The 20,031-nt window shown below is 32.3% G+C and overlaps 1 protein-coding gene across 1 annotated transcript; it reads left to right on the top strand.

The window, feature by feature from the left end:
• The first annotated feature begins 4,453 nt into the window (after positions 1-4,453).
• On the top strand, positions 4,454-16,216 carry LOC136976370 (espin-like). The gene is made up of 9 exons (XM_067271619.1): positions 4,454-4,789; positions 7,913-8,276; positions 8,354-8,509; positions 9,162-9,345; positions 9,643-9,825; positions 11,051-11,194; positions 11,281-12,208; positions 15,799-15,908; positions 16,160-16,216. The coding sequence occupies exons 2-9, from the start codon at positions 7,927-7,929 to the stop codon at positions 16,214-16,216; spliced, it is 2,112 nt and encodes a 703-aa protein (XP_067127720.1). The 5' UTR covers positions 4,454-4,789; positions 7,913-7,926.
• The last annotated feature ends 3,815 nt before the right edge of the window (positions 16,217-20,031 follow it).

The following is a 20,031-nucleotide window of genomic DNA, read 5'->3' as shown; positions in this document are numbered from 1 at the left end:
GAAACGTTAAGGTTCATCGCTTACACAGTTTGACCTTCAAGAACGCTTTTGGAGGAAGAGACAATTTTAGGAAAACTTTTACTCGATCTGAAACTTGGATGCTTACTAGATTGATGAATCAAACAGCAAAATCCTTTTAACCTTATTTTCTGCGAATTTTGTTAAATTTTTAAAGTTACTAGCAATAAAATATCCGTTTAAATTTTTTCCTCCTGCAAACACTAAAGAGATATTTTCTCTGTTCATCGTGGGCTCGTTCAGACCCACAATGACAGACTCTACATGTAAGCGAAAAACGTGACGTCTAGGACCTCACAACTTTTGTATTATATTTTAGAATTTGAATTATCAAATTGGCATTTATTGAAAATATAATTTTATCTTTATCGGTTACATCTGCAGAATGATCATTTTCAAAGTTAGAATTGATCAAGAACTAACTCCGATCAACAAAGATCGGAGTTAGTTCTTGATCAACAAGGATTATTTTTGCAGAACTGGGCTTTCTCTCTGTAACTGATTTTGGAGCTGCTAAAGTAAAAGGCAGTTTTGTAGGTAAATTTCCGTATACCTGTTGAATTTTCCAATATATTGTAAATCTATTTTAACGTTTTTATTACTTTGTTGTATGTTTTACTTCCTGTTATTATATTAAACATGGAGACAGCCAATGATGAAGGATGAAACCCGACGTATCCGAAGTGGCCTGTCCTTCACTAACCGTCAACCAATCATAAAATTTTCTAAGGCTTCGTCTCACTGTCATACTCTAGAATGGCAGGCCGACCCTTTACTACTTCAGTTGTTTACTAAAATACTGTTTCAAAGTGTAATTAACGAAATATCCACAAAATTGCTAATTTGAACAAATGGCAATAAATTTTATAGATACAGTGAAACGTAACTTATCTATAACGGAATGAAGCCAGAACTTTTCTTTTAGCCAGCTTTTCATTTTGTAGAGAGTCAGTTTTAGTCTGGTTACTGTACCTTGAAAATACTGTATTTTATTATAATCTTTCTCAAAAAGTCAATAGATATTTTACTCAAAAGTCATGGTTTCTTTCAGGAAAAAAGTCCAAAATTTCTCCTACTCGATAAATATTTAAGACTAATACATGATTACAGCGGCGTAGCGAACATAACTGGCGCCTGACACTTTATCGGCACCCTTCTCTCCCCTCCAGAAACACATATAGTTTGTCTTGGAGACCATTTTGGCGTCCCTCTGCGAGTGGCCCCCTTGCACCCCTCGCTACGCCACTGCACGATTAAGTATTAGAGAAGCACTCACTATCTTTGCCCGTAAATCGAGGCGCCATTTTGATTTGTCTAAAAAGGCATCAAATTGGGGTTAAAACCACCTTAATCACTTCTAAGACAATTAGTTCTATAAATAAAGCGTATCTTCCCAGATATATTTTAATTTTAAAAGTAATATAGATTCAAATTTAAGATAAATTTAATTATAAGCATCCGACCAAGTAAAATAAATAATTCCGAATCGGCAGATATGGATGGAGTAATCAAATAAATCTCTAAAAATATCCAAAATGTATCCATTAGGATAATCTATCGGCCATCTGGACTACCAAATGCCGCGTGGAGAACGAAAATAGACTTTGTGGATGGCCATTTTCCTTTCTGAATATAACTTTCCTACATCTCGGACTTTAAAATTTCCCATTTTGAAGAAAAATTTAAATAGAAAATAATTCGATTTACAATCAAATTTGATATAAATTGCTTGATTTATGAAATATTTTTCAGGTTTTGCAAAATAGTCTGTTCTTTGCTTGAAGAAAAAGATTAAACTTACGAATTAGTTTTCAAGGATAAAGTACAGTACGTAGCAAATTTTTAAAGGGAGTAAAACAGATTACAATACGGTACTATCATTTTCTATTGTTAATTTGTCTCCTTCTATTGAAAAGCAGAGCGACCTTGCTATGGTTATTACAAGCTTATAAATCACGTTACGTTACATTAATATAAACTGAAGCTAATGGTAAAGTAACTTAGCTTACAGCACAAAAGTTTATACGCGTAACGTATCAAACCTACGTTTAAATTTATTTTAATATGGTAATGTAAGATAAATTGTGCGCACTTTGTACAAATACAGAAATTACGCTCTTCCTACGGATACTTATACATTTTAATACGTAACAACTGACCGAAGCATCGGAAAACTTATTTAATTAAACCTGTCTAAAAGTAAGAAAGTAAACGATTCGATTTAAATTAAGGAACTTTCGATGCACTTTATAGGTTAAGATTTAAATCACCTTTCCTTCTAAGAACAAAATTGTCTCCAAAGAGGATGAAGAATGATTTTATTCCCAAAAGGCAATACATTTAATATTCTGGTGTACTCTATTTTTATATGATGAAAACCTGTCAATTAAGCTAGCTCCGAGTGACAAATCGTGCAAAACTATTCAAATCGAATGATTAATTTTATACATTTTGTCATTTTCTTCTTCTCGAATTTCCTGTCGATCGGATAATTGCACTTGGATAGTAATTTCTAGGTCAAGTATCTAGACCATATCTACTAAAGCTTGCTTCTGTCGTTTCACGCTTTTATGAATTAACCAATGAGAAAAAAGAAAACAAACCCTCCACTACAAAATTCTCAGTCGAACCGTTCAGATAATCCACGAATTTTTGTGGATCTTTGCAGAGTTTTTTTACTCGAAATGCTGCATCACTTCCATTGATGCTAATTTAAGTTATCCAATGGTAAATGTGAGTATTTTAAATATAATAATTTCAAAAATGAAATTATAATTTGATATAATTTTTAAGGAAATTACGTTATTTTAACCGTAAATATTTTTAAAATTTACAAAATTTTATAAGTTAGTTTACATATTTATTTTTTATTGTACTGGTTGATTTTTATAGACGTGTATTTTTTGATGTTTACGAGACAATTTGATAACAATAGGAAGCGATTTATATCTACGTTGTTATCGATGTTTTCTTAATAACTTAATGTAAAATAAATAAGTAAAATTATAAGGATCTTGACAATAAAATGCTCGTGTTTATTGCATTATTCTGTCATTCTTGCTTCATGAATCACGTAAACCACGTTTTAATTTCTTAGATTGTTACGATAGGAGCTCTTGTACGCTCTTGTATACAAAGAAATATATTGTTAGCATTCTTTATCTTTGTGGATTTATAAATCTCCACCCTCTAAAACTTCAACTTTTTTTAAAAATTAATATTTTAGAAGGTTACTTGACTTAAAACTGATACTGAACCTGATAAATTCTAAAAGTTCATGCATTTATTTTTAAAATAAATGTCCACAATATCCGGATTTTTAAGAAAACTCCTGTATTAATATAGTTATTTTATACTCGAGTTAATATTCTTTTTTTATTTTTATAATATATAAAAGGATGTAAGCGTTAGTTACGCTTCTTTGAAAATGCATAATGGAAGGAGGATCTACGCGATATTTATATCAAAAATCCTGTAGAATTTGTATAACTTTCACATTAAAACATGGAAAGAAGACAAAAAAGTGCGTGGAAAAGACAATTCTTCGTTATAGAGCATGAAGAATTTAACTAATTAGAAAGTGTTTTCATCACGGTATTGATCACAGTCGACCTGACATAATTGCCCCTGTTCTACATAAATGATTATTTCTGCTCTTTGCAGTAATTAAGGGATGCAAAGGTCAAAGATGCATTAATAGGTCAATGACTATTTAATTTTCATTAATGATTTTTAAGGACGAACACGTGCTTTTTCTGAATGATGTACCGCTGATACGCTTAACAAATAACTATAATTATTCAATGATTTTTCTGATCATAAAATCTGTGTTTTACTACATCAGAAGTGTAAGATTTTGCACGTAACAACGTAATATGCAGACCCGATATAAATATGAATGCGCGTGAAAGATAGTTTTTAATTCAACAAGAGGATACGCAAAACACAGAGTGATCCAAAAGTCAATTAATTAATGTAAAAACCAAATTAATTAATTAATCGTGTCTTTATCAATTCTGTAAAAGAAAAACGCATTTTACGCTTCATATTCACAAATTTATTCGGAACATACACAAAATACTGTTAATTGGTTTTTCAACACTACATAAGCGAGAAGGAGTGGATTTCGAATGCATTTCATAACCGAAATTCCACAAAATAATAACAAACTACTGTAATTTCCTAGAATGGTTTATTAGAAAAGACATTCAAGCAATGCGTGTACAGTACTGTATTTCACACTTCTCTAAAGCACTTCTCGAGAACGTAATTGATCTAGTTAATATTTTCGTACGAAATTAATTGATTATAACGATTGTTTCGTACGTAGAAAGTTGTGTTTTTTCGTCATTAATCACGCGTCTTCGAGTAAGGAAAAATTTAAATGTTTAAAAAAAAAAAAAAAAAGCCAATTTGGTCGGATAGAAGAGAATGTTATTACCTCGTTACGACTTCTTTTCTTTGGTAATCGTGCTTAGTAGAACGTGCTAACATATCAATTATGGACCGTATCTGACATATTCTGTTCGATCGTCACAATTTTTATCGTCTTTGATCTTGACTGGGGGAAAAATATGTCGAGTGAACTGGAGCGTGTCTTCGACCTTCCACACTCTTCGCCAATTCGAACGAGATGCTCGCTTCTCGCGCTCCGATCGACACCCTTATACATTCTCGAGTCAATCGAAAGTTTGTTGTCGTCTCGTACACTTAAATATCCAACAATTGATTGGTAGTGCCATTATATTATTAGAGTTTCACATGCTTAAAGGTAGGTCTCGTGTTTTAAGTAGTTAATCGGGTGTTTGTGACGGATATTGTAAACTTATAGCCAAATATCATTTTATAAATTATAAATTACGGATTAATCAAATAACTTTCCACTTCTGTGAATTATAAAGCCATAGTTATTTGTTTTGTACGCGTCACATTTTATGAATAAATAAATAAAGTAGATTTAGATAATTAGAGATTGTCTTAGAGTACAACTAGCAAACTAAAATAGCAAATTAGTATATATTTTACCTAAGATATAACAATTACTAAGGTTTTTCTTATAATAAGCATCTAACGCAAATCTATTCATTATACAAATAAGTGCTCGACAAATAAAACTATTTTATTGTTAAACTACCGAAATTACCATCAATATTAATATATTAAGAATTAAATTTAAAATAATTAGATAAAATAAAATATTTTTAGCTCCCAGAATTAATTTTTGCATATTGTAGGGCCTGCGTATTCTTTACAAATAGGCCTATTGTGTATATACAGGCGTAAAGAAAATCATAGCCTTTTTCACTTTTCAGTGTAGAATATATATAAAAGCCTTAAAAAATATATTTACACCGTCATTTATTAAATAGGCAATAGCACTAGGCTTATAAACGACACAAAAGTAAAAATAATAAATAAATGAAACCTGCATAAACTACGTAAGAGCAAGCCGTAAACATAAAATAACATGGAGATAATCGAAAAGCACCGTATTAGCGATACGCTATAAAAAAAGGCACAGTACACCCGTAATCTTAACTATTGATAGATGCCGGTATTACCGCCCCTCGCTAGTAGTTTATTATACATAAAGGTAATTAATATCCATATCGCCTATTCAATGTATCGTTTCTCGTTTCGATTTTTTTACTTTTATGCAATTAAAACTTTTTACACCTGCCGAAAGAAGGCTCTTTTGTTTGTCTTCCCCGCCGATACTGGGACAATTGTGATGTCGTACCGGAAGTGGAACTATATTAAATATTTTTTCCTTACTTTATCAAAGTTGGGATCACTGAATGGGTGAGCGGTTACGATGATCGTGTGAAAAAACTTCGTAGATCTCTACATTTTCCGTCTCTGCTATGCTCCTACACAAAACGAGACGAGATTTTTTAGAATCGAGTGGAAAAAAAAATTCGAATATTCGTGTTATAATAAACTAGAGAGAGCCAACTACTCGGTTACGGTTAAGTACTATTAAAATTAATTTTATTTATTTAAAAAAAAGCATTAACTCATTCGGAAAAACGCAAAAAACTCGAGTCAATGTCGCAACTCATTGTATTTTCTCATTGTGTATAGCATTATGAACTGATTTCTTGTGTTATTCCACTGACCTAAAACTAAATTCTGTCGGATTTATCCTCCTCTAGTCAGACTTTATTACTCTCAATCCGTTTAAGTTCCACTCCGTGAATCCAATTACGCGTCGGACGAAAAATTTCGTAACGCTCGAAATCATTCGAGGGATTTTTACATGAAGGGAAAAAATTATACAAAAATTAATTAGAATTTATTACGGGAAGATCAATTATAACCAGATATTATGATAATTACAGCAAATTTTCTATTCCAACCAATGAATCTTCACGGTTTTGCCCTCAATCGCCATTTTAAAACAGTGTTTTTTTTTGCGTTAAAAAATTGCAATTAACTTGGAATTTAACTGCAATTAAGTTTTCAGAGAGTGAAGTTTATTACTCTTTTAATTGCTTGTATTTTTAAATGCTGTAAAGTTACAAAATATTTATTTTTTATAATTTTTTTACTTCTTTTTAGAAGTAATTTTCAGAAGTAAAATTTGGGTTATTTATTAAAATTATAAATTTTTTCGATTGTAACTGATGAATTTTATAGTTTTGTTTGTAGTTATTTCTCTGCAATTTATGAGTTTTGGAGTTTTTAGAATTTGAGTTTATTTATAGAATATCATTTGTTAAAATTTTAAAGTATTTTCAGATAATTTTCTAGAATTTTATAACAAATTTTTACATTATTTATTAAAATTTTACATATCTTTTGTGTTTTTGGAATTATTTATTAAATTTTTTTTTTATTTATTTATAGCAATAATTCAGAAGAATGTTTTTAATATTATTTTTTTCTACAAAATGTTTTAAAATATTTAAAAAATGAATTGCGATTATATAATTGAATATATTTAATAAAATATTAAATATTTTTTGAGTTGATTTTGAATAAAATGTGGAAGAAATTTAAAGGAATAAACAAGGAAGTAATAATGACTGAGGTTATCAGAACAGTAGAATTAAAATAGTCGAAATGTACTAGGTACAGAATAACTGATCTAGAACCATTACTAGGATGTTCCGGTTCCTGATTCGAGTTACAGATGATTTATTTAAAAATATGGAAGAATTATTACTCTAGTAGCATAGATCGATCTACGCCAATCGTTTATCCAAAAAATCACCACGGAGAGAAATTTTTAGACGTTTATTTTTGGATTATTTCCTTCACTTTATCGATGATAGAGTTACAGTTTACACAAAATTAATTCGACTAATTGCTTTTTTTATAATTTAAAATAGTTGTTTAATTAGAATTCATTTTAATTAGTATTTAAACAAGAATCAATTACGGTGATTTATACGTTCTTGTTCGTTAAACGTTACTAATTTTTGAATCTTCAAAGCAATGTTCAACGTCTAGTGACTTTAAAAACTGCTTTAAAGATTTCTATAAAAGCTATAATAAACGAAATCCTTTTACGGTTAGATTTTTTTTTTTTTGTATATTTTAATACTTAAGACATTAAAAGTAAGTTTAAGTGAGATATTTTTAAATTGTGAACTATTTCTTTACTGGTTTATAAAATGATTCGCGTCACGCGAGTGAAAACCATAAAAAAATTATTAAATTTCACAGAAATAATAAATGACTTGAAGTAGTTATTATTTGATTTTGATGTCGAGATAATCATCGAAGTAGGTTAAAAGAAATCTAAATTTATCTGATGCAGATAATTACTGTACTGTGACAGTATTTTAAATCGGTTTTTTTTATATTGAATTCTTGTGATTTTACTTTGCTTTGGTTTTGACCATTCTGTTTTATAAGAAAAAGTGCTATTATATTCGAATAATTGTAGATTGAGATGTGACAATGCCAGATATCCCTTTGATACATCGAGCCCTGGTCGCTGCACGTGAAGGAGACCTTCAGGGACTTCAAGTGTTGAAGAAGAATCATCAATTGACTGCCAACATTCAAGACGATGTGGGTGCAACGTGTGTGCACTACGCGGCCAGAGGAGGGAACATCAAAGTACTTAACTTTTTGATTAAGAAATGTGGCATGAAAGCCAACACCACATCGCATACGGGAGCCACTCCTCTACACGATGCAACGGCTATGGGAAAGTTGACGGCGTTAGTGTGGCTAGTTAACAATACGGAATGCTCGTTACACGATAGAGATGCGGACGGTGCGACCGTTCTTCACATTGCTGCCAGGTAAGTGGGTTAATTTGATGGAAATGTGTGACAGTTTCTGGTCTGCCGCCACTTACATATCGTTTACGCATTTAAAGATGCGGTAGTAGGGAGGTTCTAAAGTGGCTTCTACACGAAGGTCAGATGTCACCTACCGAGAAGACGACTAGAAACGCTTTACCGTTACATTACGCCGCTGCCAGTGGTTGTATAGATTGTGTTAAGATGCTAGTCGAAGCGACCACCGAAAACAGGTAAAACAGATATTTGAAAATAAATAAAATTTTAAAAGTAATTGTTCTAGTTTTAAGTGTTTAATAAAGAACACAGTATAATTAATAAGCCTATAAGTTTGTATGTAATATGGAGACAAAATCAGTACTAAGATATTTAAAAGATCTGTTGTCCAAATTTCTGTACATGTTAATTAAAATTATAAAGTTTTATACATTAGAGATCAAAAAATATCAAAATTAGAATTCAAATTTGAAATTTTTTAAAAAAAATCTATTAGGATTGAGGAAAGTTTCTAGTAAATAATCATCGCAACGAAGTAAACTTTCATAAAATAATTGTTGTCTACCGAAAAATTGTTTCCCCAGTCTATCAATAAAATATCTTTAACTCGTTTAACGACTCCTGCAAATTATTTATTAAACTTAACAATTAAACTCTTAAAAAAAGTGCAAATTCAACATTCACTTCCCCTAATTAATAGACCATAATAAATAACGTAGGTCAATCCACCAAAAAGGCTAATTATCGTTATTTCTTGTCGCATGGTCGAAGTATCCGAATGTCATTCACCCTTGTTTTTCCATTATTAAATTGTGCATAAAACGAAGAAACGTGAATTATTAATAGGGAAGTTTTCAGTAATTATAATTCGTTTTTCATCGAATTCAGTGCCAATTTTCAAATGGAGAACAACGTGACACCTGTGTACCTGGCCGCTCAAGATAATCATTTGGAAGTGCTCAAGTACCTGGTGGTCATCTCAGGAGGATCTTTATATATAAGAGCCAAAGACGGGATGGCTCCTATACACGCTTCTGCACAGACTGGAGCCTTCAAATGTCTCAAGTGGATGGTAAGACAGTTATGCAATAGAGTTATGTATATGATTATTTTGTATATTAGTTATAATTAGTTACGATTTATGCATTAAATCACTATCATAAAGCGAGATTATAGATTTTCACGTAACAAATAAGTCAAAGTGGCAATTCAAGCTGCTAGATAGGCCTATAGTAATAAAATATATAAAAATTTTATTTAAAAAATGTTGTAGGCCTATACGTATACACAAATTTGTGACTTATTCAATTTATCTTAACTTTTAACATTATTTTTGATGTAAGTTTTAGTTATAATTGTGGTATTTTAGGTAAGCGAACAAGGAGTGGATCCAAATTTGAGAGACAACGACGGAGCCACGGCGGTACACTTCGCAGCTAGCAGAGGCCATTTAAATATTCTCCGTTGGTTATTGAAGCACGGAGGAAGAATCTATTTAGACAAATATGGTAAAAGTCCACTAAATGATGCAGCAGATAATGGCCATTTAGAGGTAGGCCTATTTGTCTTTTGCAAACATTCCACTAATACAAAAGATCTTACGTAGAGAAAATTAGCAGCCTAACTCAGAAAATTTGGAATTTACATGGAATTTATATATTCCTATCACGTAACACAAACGTTATAAACTACATTTATGCCCTACGAAGCACCTTGTCAGCCATAAATTATGATATATAGGAAAGTATGAGCACATAATTTAGAAACATTTTAAATCTTGCAAATATAAATTTAGTACATTTTGGGATTAGTTCGGTACCAATTAAAATTTTCGGGTCCTCAAAAAAGAATTAATAATTTTATTTATTTATTTATATGTGAATTTACGTATAGATTTACTGGTTTCTTTATCCGGGCCCTAGGCAATTGCCTAGCTTTCTTAGGCCTAAATCCGCTATTAAAAAGATAAAGAAACATCATTTAGGACTTATCAAAAATGTTATTTCAGCTGGAAAGTCAATTTAACGCATCTATATTTGAAACAGAAGGATATTTTGTCTCTGCTTGTGTTTTAGAGCCAAAGTGTCACAGGTAATACGTTTTTATTTCATAGCCAGAGGATACCTTTAACTCTGAGATACAACATATTGTATACGCTTGAGTGACTCATAAAAAAATCTAGACAATAAATTTTCAAAAAACTCCGGACTTTTTTGACGTTTCTTATTTACCTTTATAATTAATTATTTCTAAATTTGAACAACAAATTAAATATAACTTAAAATTGATAGTACAAACAAATTTATTTTGGAATTTTAATCATTAATTCTAGTTTATTTTTAAAACATAAAGTTGTATTTATTTAAATAAATTTATGGTTTATTTTTTAAATTTTCTATAAAATTAGATGTAATGTTTACGGATTGTATTGTCCTCTTTAATACTTGCTTAAATTTTAATTTATATTGTTATGTTTTTAATGACTTTAAAACAAAATATAATTTTAATTATATTTTACTATTATTTCTATTATTAAATTTAATTATATATGTGCTGTACACACTCATAAGAAGAGAAGAGTTATTGGATTTGGTTATCTTAGTGGGTTTTAATTATACTGTTGTTCAGGAAAGTGTTATAAATCTTAAAGATAAGAAGTGTTTGATACGAACTCTCCAAACCACACGTGTCATTTTTGTATCGTTTTATTAAAATAGCAGAATTGTCCGGTTTGTATCTGCTTGAAGATGATAATTTCGAAATACATTTAATTTTAGTGCCTTACTTTCTTGGTGTCTCACGCGTCTGAATCTAGACACTTGGATCAACCGAGAATCCCCATATTTCCCTTACCAGCTATTCCTTCTCAAAGACACTGTTCTTGTAGAACGCCATTTTGTCCGCCTTCGTCCAGAAGAAGGGTAATTTGTTTTCACTTTAAACAATATTTGCGTGGCTCTTTACGTGGTTTCTTACGTTAATTTTTTCCCGAATGATTTCTTTCCAGAACGTAAATCGTTGTTGCCGTTTACAAAATCCCGAAAGTAGAATGTACCGCTTTCCCTGCCTTTATCTACATAGAAATAGCAGCGACAGCAGCGGAAGCAGCACGAGTTACTTTAAAGATTTGGTGAATTCAAAAACAAGTCGACAGCCTTACAGACCGTTTTACCTTCACCAACCGAGTATGACATCCGACGATAGAGTAAGGCAACTGTTTGGAGAAGAAACGGATACCGATACCGGATTGACGGCCGATTCGACAGCAAGTGTGTACTCGACAAATACTAGACCAACAGATTTTGAAACCAATCGCTCTGTGATGTCTGTAGAAGCGGACGTACATTGCAGCTCGGAGGAAAGTGATAAAAGACAATCGAATCGAAGATTGTTTAGATCGGACGAAAGCAGTACCAGCACCGACGAGGGCATCTATCAAGAACTGGAAGAGGAGGAGACCGATGAGGGATGCATCGCCGCGGTGGTTCCTCCTCCTCCACCTCCTCCCCCTCTACCCATAAATATTGAAAAGAAACAAGAACCGGAGGAAAAATCGGAATGCACCGAAGATAATGTCACCGTCACAAACGAACTGACACCCAAAAAATTATACATTACTCGCCAACAACTATCGTTCATTCCACCTCAGTTCGATGGTCCACCCGAAGTCGACATAAATATCAAACCTTCGGAATATTTAAAAAAGTTATCGCCAACCAGCCATAAGGTTGTATCGAAAACTACATCGAATCAAGAGGAATCGAAAAATTCATTCGTCAAGATCTCTTGTTATGGATCCGATACGTCAAAACGGAAAGGTGAGATTCAAAATGACAAAACGGTGGTACAATGTGTCGCTTCCGTTCCCGTAGGAATTAGTTTATCGGACCAGATCCAGAAGGTTCAATTAAAGAAAACAGATTTACCCGATCCAGGTAAGTTCTTTTCATATTATTTTTGAATTAATGAAGATTTTAATAGTCAGCATTTGTTTTTATGTTTAGAGTGTTGTTCTTAACATGGAGTGAGAAATTTTGTATTATAAATTTATTTCTGTTATTAATTAAGAGTTTATAACGAAACGCTTCTTGAAAGAAATGCCATTATTATATACTTAATTCCACTGTTTATTTTACGTCGATTCAAATATTGCGCCAATACAATTTTGGAGTTTTTGAGAGATCTTTCTTAATCGCTTAAGCTATACCTAAAGTTTTGCTAAAATACTCGAGAAAAATGGGACGACTTTACCCCTTCAAACGAAAAGCTCAACGAAACTTTCTTGGGGATGCCAGAGTACATTTTAAAAATTCAAAATGGTGGAGGCAGCGGAGAAAATTAACAGTTACTAGTCACTAGGGCGGTAGTTTTCAACGTTTGTTTTTTTTTTTTTTTAACTTATACCCAAATTGCCTTACTTTTGTGAGTGTCTTACCTGATACGTGATAATTTTTTTTCGCTTTAAATGAATTATTGATTATTAAGGAAGCTCTGGGATGTGAAAACCAGATTAAATATTATTGGTCTGGAGATTTAATCAGTCAAACCACAATCAATCACCAACAATGAACCCCATTACTTTATTCACAAGGAAAATCGTACAGTCTCAAATTTACATGCAAATTTTACAAAATATGTTACTTTTGAATTGCCTATTTCATGAAAATTGCCATTTCATATTTTCCAATAAGATACAAACTGTTATTTCGCTCATTGAGGCTTAGAAAACGTTAGGCGAAGATTTATTTTAGTATTGCCTTCTTACTTGAAGATTATTTAATAATATTTATTACGTAATGTTAAAATGCTAGAGTAGGGCTAAAGCATATATAATAAAAAAGTAAGTACTCACAGCAAAAGCTTTAAATTAGAGTCTAAAACAACAGTAAACGAAACAAACTGAAAACCATCCAAAGTACTCAAGTTTATAAATTTTCTGCGTTAATATAACTTGAAGCGATTGTCAATTTCGTAAATTTGGCAGAAACATTGCAAAATTCTTAAACTCGACACATCGACTGCCGATTTCACGAATTACGAAAACTTTTGCCTATTCCCAGTGGCGTAGCGAACATAACTGGCGCCCGGGGCCCGACACCTTATTGGCGCCCCCTCTAGTGGCGTAGCAGGGGGTGCAAGGGGTGTATCATGCACCGGGCGCCACTCGCAGAGGGGCGCCCAAGTGGTCTCCAAGACAAACTATATGTGTTTCTGAAGGGGCGAGAGAGCGCCAATAAAGTGTCGGGCGCCAGTTATGTTCGCTACGCCACTGGCACCTCCCCCTCCCCCCAGAAACACATATAGTTTGTCTTGGAGACCACTTGGGCCCCCCTCTGCGAGTGGAGCCCGGTGCATGATACACCCCCTTGCACCCCCCCTCGCTACGCCACTGCCTATTCCATATACGAAATAAGCAACATTCTCGAATTAGGCGTAACATTTATAATTTTGCAATTACAAGAATATAGACCTATACTATATAATATTCAAATACAGATTCGTGGTTTATATAATTTTTATATTAAGCAAGTTGTAAATAAAGACTGCGTATGTTTCAAGAAAAATAAAAAATAATAATAATAAAATCGGTAATAATAAATTCTTCTCAGGAAAACGAAAATTCATTTTTTTTACTTTTTCTTTCCAGAAAACGATTTTTTCCGCATTTTATTTTTATTTCTAACATAATATTTTGTTATTATTTTATGAACTTAGTATTATATGGCGCTCTTCGTTTCGTTCCCGTTTATAGATTTCATTTAACTAGACTTTCTGCTTGAACAACAAATTCAAGCCCATTAGTGGGCGAGTGGATAATACTCCCGAACACTGGGATCTGGTCGTGGGTTCGCGCCTCAACAATAGGCTGGTCTTGTGAAAATTTCGGCGTTTTCTTCGTGTCTTAACACCTAAATAGGGGTCAATTTTCCGTGGAAAATTCTCCAGACGTCACCCCTTGACAAATCATCTTCGTGTTGCTTTGCTGTATTCCATTAAACCAAACCAAACTGGTTCCTCCAGAAAACAAACCATCAATTTCAAAATACGAAAAGCTGACCTAAAAATCCCATATATATTGTTTTATTAATTAAAAATAATTTTGCCGCCTCATAAGTATTTCTTGCTGTATTTTATTGTTTATTCGTGGTCCTATATTTTGTTCGATGAAAGATAATCTTTTCGAAATAATTTTTGATAAGCAGTTAGTCTCTTTGACGTTAAGATAGCATAAGTAATAATAGTTATTTAATGTTATAAACGCGTGTTTTCACATTAATATGAAATAAAAGACAAGAAAATGATCATTGATTAAAATAGTTTATATCAATTCAACTTTCCGCCATTTTCCCACGAAACAGAACTGAATATGATGCCAAATTTTTTAACCTTTGGCATGTATAAATAAGCATCATTACTAAGTATAAAATATAATTAAGTTATCTTTAAGTTCAATTAAGAAAACAATACTAAAATAGGTTGATCATAGCATTTACAATCCAACAGGGAATACATTTCAGAATTAGTGAAAATGTGGTCTAAAACTGATTGAACTTTGGTGATTTTTTTAAAAATTTATTTATTGATTGATCTATAAATTAGCGCTATTATATTATGGTGTTAATAAAATTGCTCTATTTAAAGATTTATTCTACAATCAATTGTTAAAAACAGGTAAAACTGGTGATAGTTCCCAAAATCGAAGATGTCTTGTCACCTTAACTAAAATAAAACTTCGACTAACATTTTCTAAATCATAATTCAATGAGCCAAACAAATGTCGGTATCTTATTGGTAAATATAAAATACCGACTTCACCAAATAGGCAACACGCTAATTTGGCGTAGCATATATATAGGCCTATATATAAAATCCATCAACGAGTTGCTTAACTTTTCCGGCGACATCTGTTATCATATTTATTTTGCCTTAAAAGCTTTTTATATTTTTAACTATTATAAAATGGCAAAAAACTTAATTTTGAGGGTAGGGATGGTTTTTATAAAAAAAATTGTATGTTCTAATAACGAGTAAAACCGTCATCAAGTCCGACCCTACTGGAGATACACACGACCCCCTTTATCTCCCCACCCCCTCGACCTTTACTCACCAAAATATAATAGCATCAATTTTCCTAATAAACAAACCTCTCTGCAAAATTTCAGAAATTGTCGACAAAAAGCACAGGAGTTATTAAGCTTCAGAGTGATTAAAATTGTGTCCCTTACAAAACTAACATCCACACACAGAATAACTCCCCCCCCGAACGTTTTGCATTTCTCAACATTTCAAGGTCCCGAGTCCAAAAATGTAAAAATCTGGAGGGGTCATTTTTTGACCGATCACCATACTTTCGCTCTATTATATATAACAATCGAAAAAGTAATATATTCTTATGATCGTTTATGAAAATCAATGCAATTTTCTGTACATTTCCATCATAAATTATTTATAAAAATCATTTCAATGTCCTACCAATGACCTAAAAAACATATTTAATAATTTCCGACGTTTGGATCATTTCTAGGACAACGCACTGTTTTATTAAAAAAGAATGACGTTGTCGAGGAGGGAAAAAAGTCGAAAGAAGTAGACAGAACAAGGAAGTTGGAGGACAAAAATGCAGAATCAAACAAGGTAGGTTCCAAATACCATCAATTATCATCTATTTTTGTCAAACAGAAATTTCTATTCATCAATTTTTATGTACAAAAAAAAAGTTTCACGCTCGCTGATCGAAATTACAATCATCTACATTTATAAATAGAGTGGCTGTGACGCAGGAATGTGTTAAGATAATTATACTCTTGTACACCATAAGAAAAAAATTAATAAAATTGTTATTTAATATAACTACTTTTCTAAATATTTTTCAATTATCTTAACAGTATCGTCAAACTCTCATCATCATCAAACTGTTCTTATCCATTATCTTTCTACATTGAGAAATAAAAGACCAAATTTTCATTTACTGATGGAAACTTGACGTACGAGTATTTCCGCACAGTCACAATTACTACTCGATATATTCGTTAGTGTAAGGATGAGATAATTTTTTTTTTTCAATTTATTCTCACAAAAATTTTAAAATTCACCAGATTTATAAACAAAATGATGATGCCAGTCGAAGCTTGATAATAGAGTGGTTATCATTATCATTAAACACAGCTATAAACGCAGGCGTTTAAAGCTCTGTGTAGAAAGAACTACTCGGCCAAAAACAACAAAATTAGGTACACACACATTCCTGACCATGGGATTTCAATTTCGAAAATAAAAAGTTTAGTTCCAAAATTTTCCGGTAGGGGAAAATTTGGCTCTAGTGTCCCTGCAAGTTTTGGAACAAAAAATCACAGTGTGGTGCAAGTTCACGACATCCTTCATTATTGGACCGTATTTTATTAAAAGGAAACACTGCATCTGGGCCAGTGACATGCCTTGTCAATGCCACTAGATTAGGAGACATGCTTTAACATTTTGTCATCGTCGTAATCTAGCAACGATTCTCAATTAATTTGTTTGGCTACCCCAATTTTTATGTAAGACGGAGTATCCCCTCATATCGACGTTAATGTTCAAAGATTATTGAGTCAGCACTTCACGAATGAACGATTTTAGCCATTTCCAACAGCATGGCTACCACAATCACCAGACCTGATCTCTCGTGATTTATGGTTATGTGGATTCTTGACGAGCCTTGTTTATCAGGGCGAAGTTCCTGACTTAGTTGTCTTAAAAAGACAAAATTTGCTACTTGTGAAACAATTGCACCCAAATCAGTTACATTTTTCCACTGAGTGCACTGTTCATTAAATACTTGCTTCAGAACAGTGGACGCTACTGCCCCTAGGGGGCCGAAAAGAAATAAGGGGCAGGGGAGGCACTGGAGGAGGACCGAACGGTGACCATAGGCAAGGGTTCCTTTCCTCAATTAAAATGGGTAAGAAGTAACATTACATTTAATGGTTTACAGATGTTGACAATAATGTATGGTATGGACACAAAGTAAAGTTTTTCTAAGAATATTTCCAAGCCTTTCTCACACAAGGGAAAATGAGTTGGGGGCATTGGGTATAAGTTTATGGCACCAAAGGGGATGGTGGCTCAAAAAACTTTGTGAATCACTGCTTTATAACAAAGAGGTGAAGGGCACGTACAGTAAAACTAAATCTGATTTATTGGTTAATTGAAAATTTCCCTGCGTGCATTTGACACCTGTAAAATTACCATGTGATATTGCAAACTATGGAAGGGTATTACAATTTATGGAATCTAATCGCCACACTAAATTGCACTGTCTCTCTCAACTTCCTGAATTTATCTGACAACCTATCTAATATGCAAATTTTAGCAACATTAGTGCCAAATTTTACCTATCGGGAAACTTTTGAACTAATTTATTTGAGAAATCAAACACATGGCTAGGAGTATAACTTACTACCAACGCGTGTGTTGCAAACACGAAGGGTTAACCTCTTGTCATTTGAGTCAGAAAATTATTTCATATTGTTTAACCTTCCAATATTGTTCTTTTTATCGCGACAGTACTGGTCAGTATCTTTCTCCGTCCTTGACACACAGATGGTCATGTGAAATTTTTTGTTTTTTTCACCTGTAACACCCAGAGGCCAGTTTCTCAGAAAATCTTCCTCGTCACCCGCAGAAATACCAGTCTTGGCAGATTAAACGAAACTTTTAGTTTGATGGGATTCATTAAAAACTTTTTTTTTTGTCTGCAAACATATGTTGAATGAATACTTAATGAAATTACTATTCTAGTGTATAGGCTTTTAGTATTACTACTGGGATACCAACACACATACTAATTTATATTTTGTAACGAAATATCCTATACGGTGTTGCAACAATAATCTATTAGAGTTGCAAACTCTTTGGGAATTTGACAATAATCTTGAAATTCTTCCGATACCCAGTTTGAAGTTTGTTCACTTGAGATCATCTTACAGAATATATATCGAGAATTAGTTTAAGTTCTTGAAAATCACAACACTACAGGAGTGTTTCTGATCGAAATTCAGGGCAATATTTCTCCTGCAAAAATCAAATATCGCCTGCTTAGTAAATTTGTTCTCTCGCGAAATTAAGGATAAAATGTTTTTGTGAACGTTGCATTATAACTGCCACTTGGGGAAATAGTTTTAACCTTAAGTTTTAGTCTATTGTTTTTTTACTTCGTTAACAATCACTCTCGTCTTGAGTAAAAAATCAAAATTCTGTTTTAAAAAATCTTAATATTTCTTCTATGTTTGGTGTTTTACTAGGCATCGACATTTTGAACACACACTGTTGCAAAAACTCCAGACATCTTACAACTGACATGCAATAATAATTAAATTCTGCACGTGGAATAGTAATTAAATAAAATCTTTATTATAGCATCACAGCATAAGGATATATTATTGAAGAACAGTATCATCACAAATGTGTTTTGTCTTATTCTTAGATTTGTAGTTGCTTAGTATTTCTTTCTTTTTGAATTTTGCATATTAAATAAATAGTTTTTAAAGATATAACAGTAACAAAAGTAATGAAATATCGACAAGTCTTAATACTTTACATGTAGTTACAATGGAACACTATATGCAGTAATTCTACAAAATTTAACTTCATAATGAATGTGAGAGTACCTTTAATTTATTAATTGTAAGTGTTATATATACAGTCTGATATGTAGATAATTTAATTTATGTTATGTAAATATCAGTAGAAAAACAAACATATTATATTACTAGAATCTAAGTAAATTTTTTAGAAAGTAAAAAGCAATTTAAACTTGCAGTAGATAAGAACAGTGAAATAATGTTCTCATGTTAAAATGGGATGTAGTCTTGAGATGAAATAGTAAATCTGTATTGACTTGTTTTAGACATACATCATCTATAGCAGTGTTTCCCAAAGTGTGGTACGCATACCCCCAGGGGTACGGGAAGAGTTTAGTGGGGGTACACGCCGCACCGTGCTTCGGCTGTTCCTGGTGCAACAAGCAGTTTACATTTTTTCGATTACAAACATAGAAAAATAATAAAAAAAACTTCGTTACTTCTTAGCGGTTTCGCCAGGTGCTGTGATTCTGTGTATTCCTCCAGCCTGTGGCCAAGACAACAGTGTCACACAAAAACCTCCAGTATCTACACATTGAATTGTTACAATGTGCACGTGTGTATTTTTAGCTTTTGTGCAATTTTTCTAACAGGAAAGGTTTGTTATATGCTTTAGTATTAATAAAAAGCTAAAAATGCCCAATAAACCAATTTTTCTGTAGATAGTTACAACAACTAACAATTCTTAGCAGAGACTTACTTTGACAGTTCTTCTAGAAAGACAAAAATGAGACCTAAAGTCCATATCGCTATATCTAGGAACAATATTTTCCACATAGTCTTCTATTTTGGCTTTTTCGATTTTTCAATTGCAGCAGCATATAGAAATGGAATATCCTCGTTATCTTTGGTTTTTTATTTAAAGTATATGCAATTTTTTGACGAGGGGTACTCAGCATTAAGAAAATTATACAAAGGGTACACAGATGTCAAAAGTTTGGGAAACACTGATCTATAGTTTAAGTTGATTGTTAAATTCTCCTCCTTTGGAGCATGACTACCTACCATAATATATTCTCATACCTTAGCAAAAATGTCATATGTAGATAAATTTTAAGAATTTAAAAATAAAAAATTTGTTTTATTTTAATTAATAAAACAATATTATTGTATTATGAAAGTATTAATGTATTGTATTA

The sequence above is a fragment of the Centruroides vittatus genome, unplaced genomic scaffold (assembly GCF_030686945.1).
Source record: "Centruroides vittatus isolate TY-2023 unplaced genomic scaffold, ASM3068694v2 contig_4, whole genome shotgun sequence".
In the NCBI taxonomy this organism is placed as follows: domain Eukaryota; kingdom Metazoa; phylum Arthropoda; class Arachnida; order Scorpiones; family Buthidae; genus Centruroides; species Centruroides vittatus.
This window is presented reverse-complemented; position numbering and strand designations above follow the sequence as displayed.

Bases quoted from the DNA above. Each gene is read 5' to 3' on its own strand.
- LOC136976370 (XM_067271619.1), top strand. From the start codon at position 7,927: ATGCCAGATATCCCTTTGATACATCGAGCCCTGGTCGCTGCACGTGAA. The intron at 8,277-8,353 runs GTAAGTGGGTTA...ACGCATTTAAAG, and splicing joins GTTCTTCACATTGCTGCCAG to ATGCGGTAGTAGGGAGGTTC. The intron at 8,510-9,161 runs GTAAAACAGATA...CATCGAATTCAG, and splicing joins GAAGCGACCACCGAAAACAG to TGCCAATTTTCAAATGGAGA.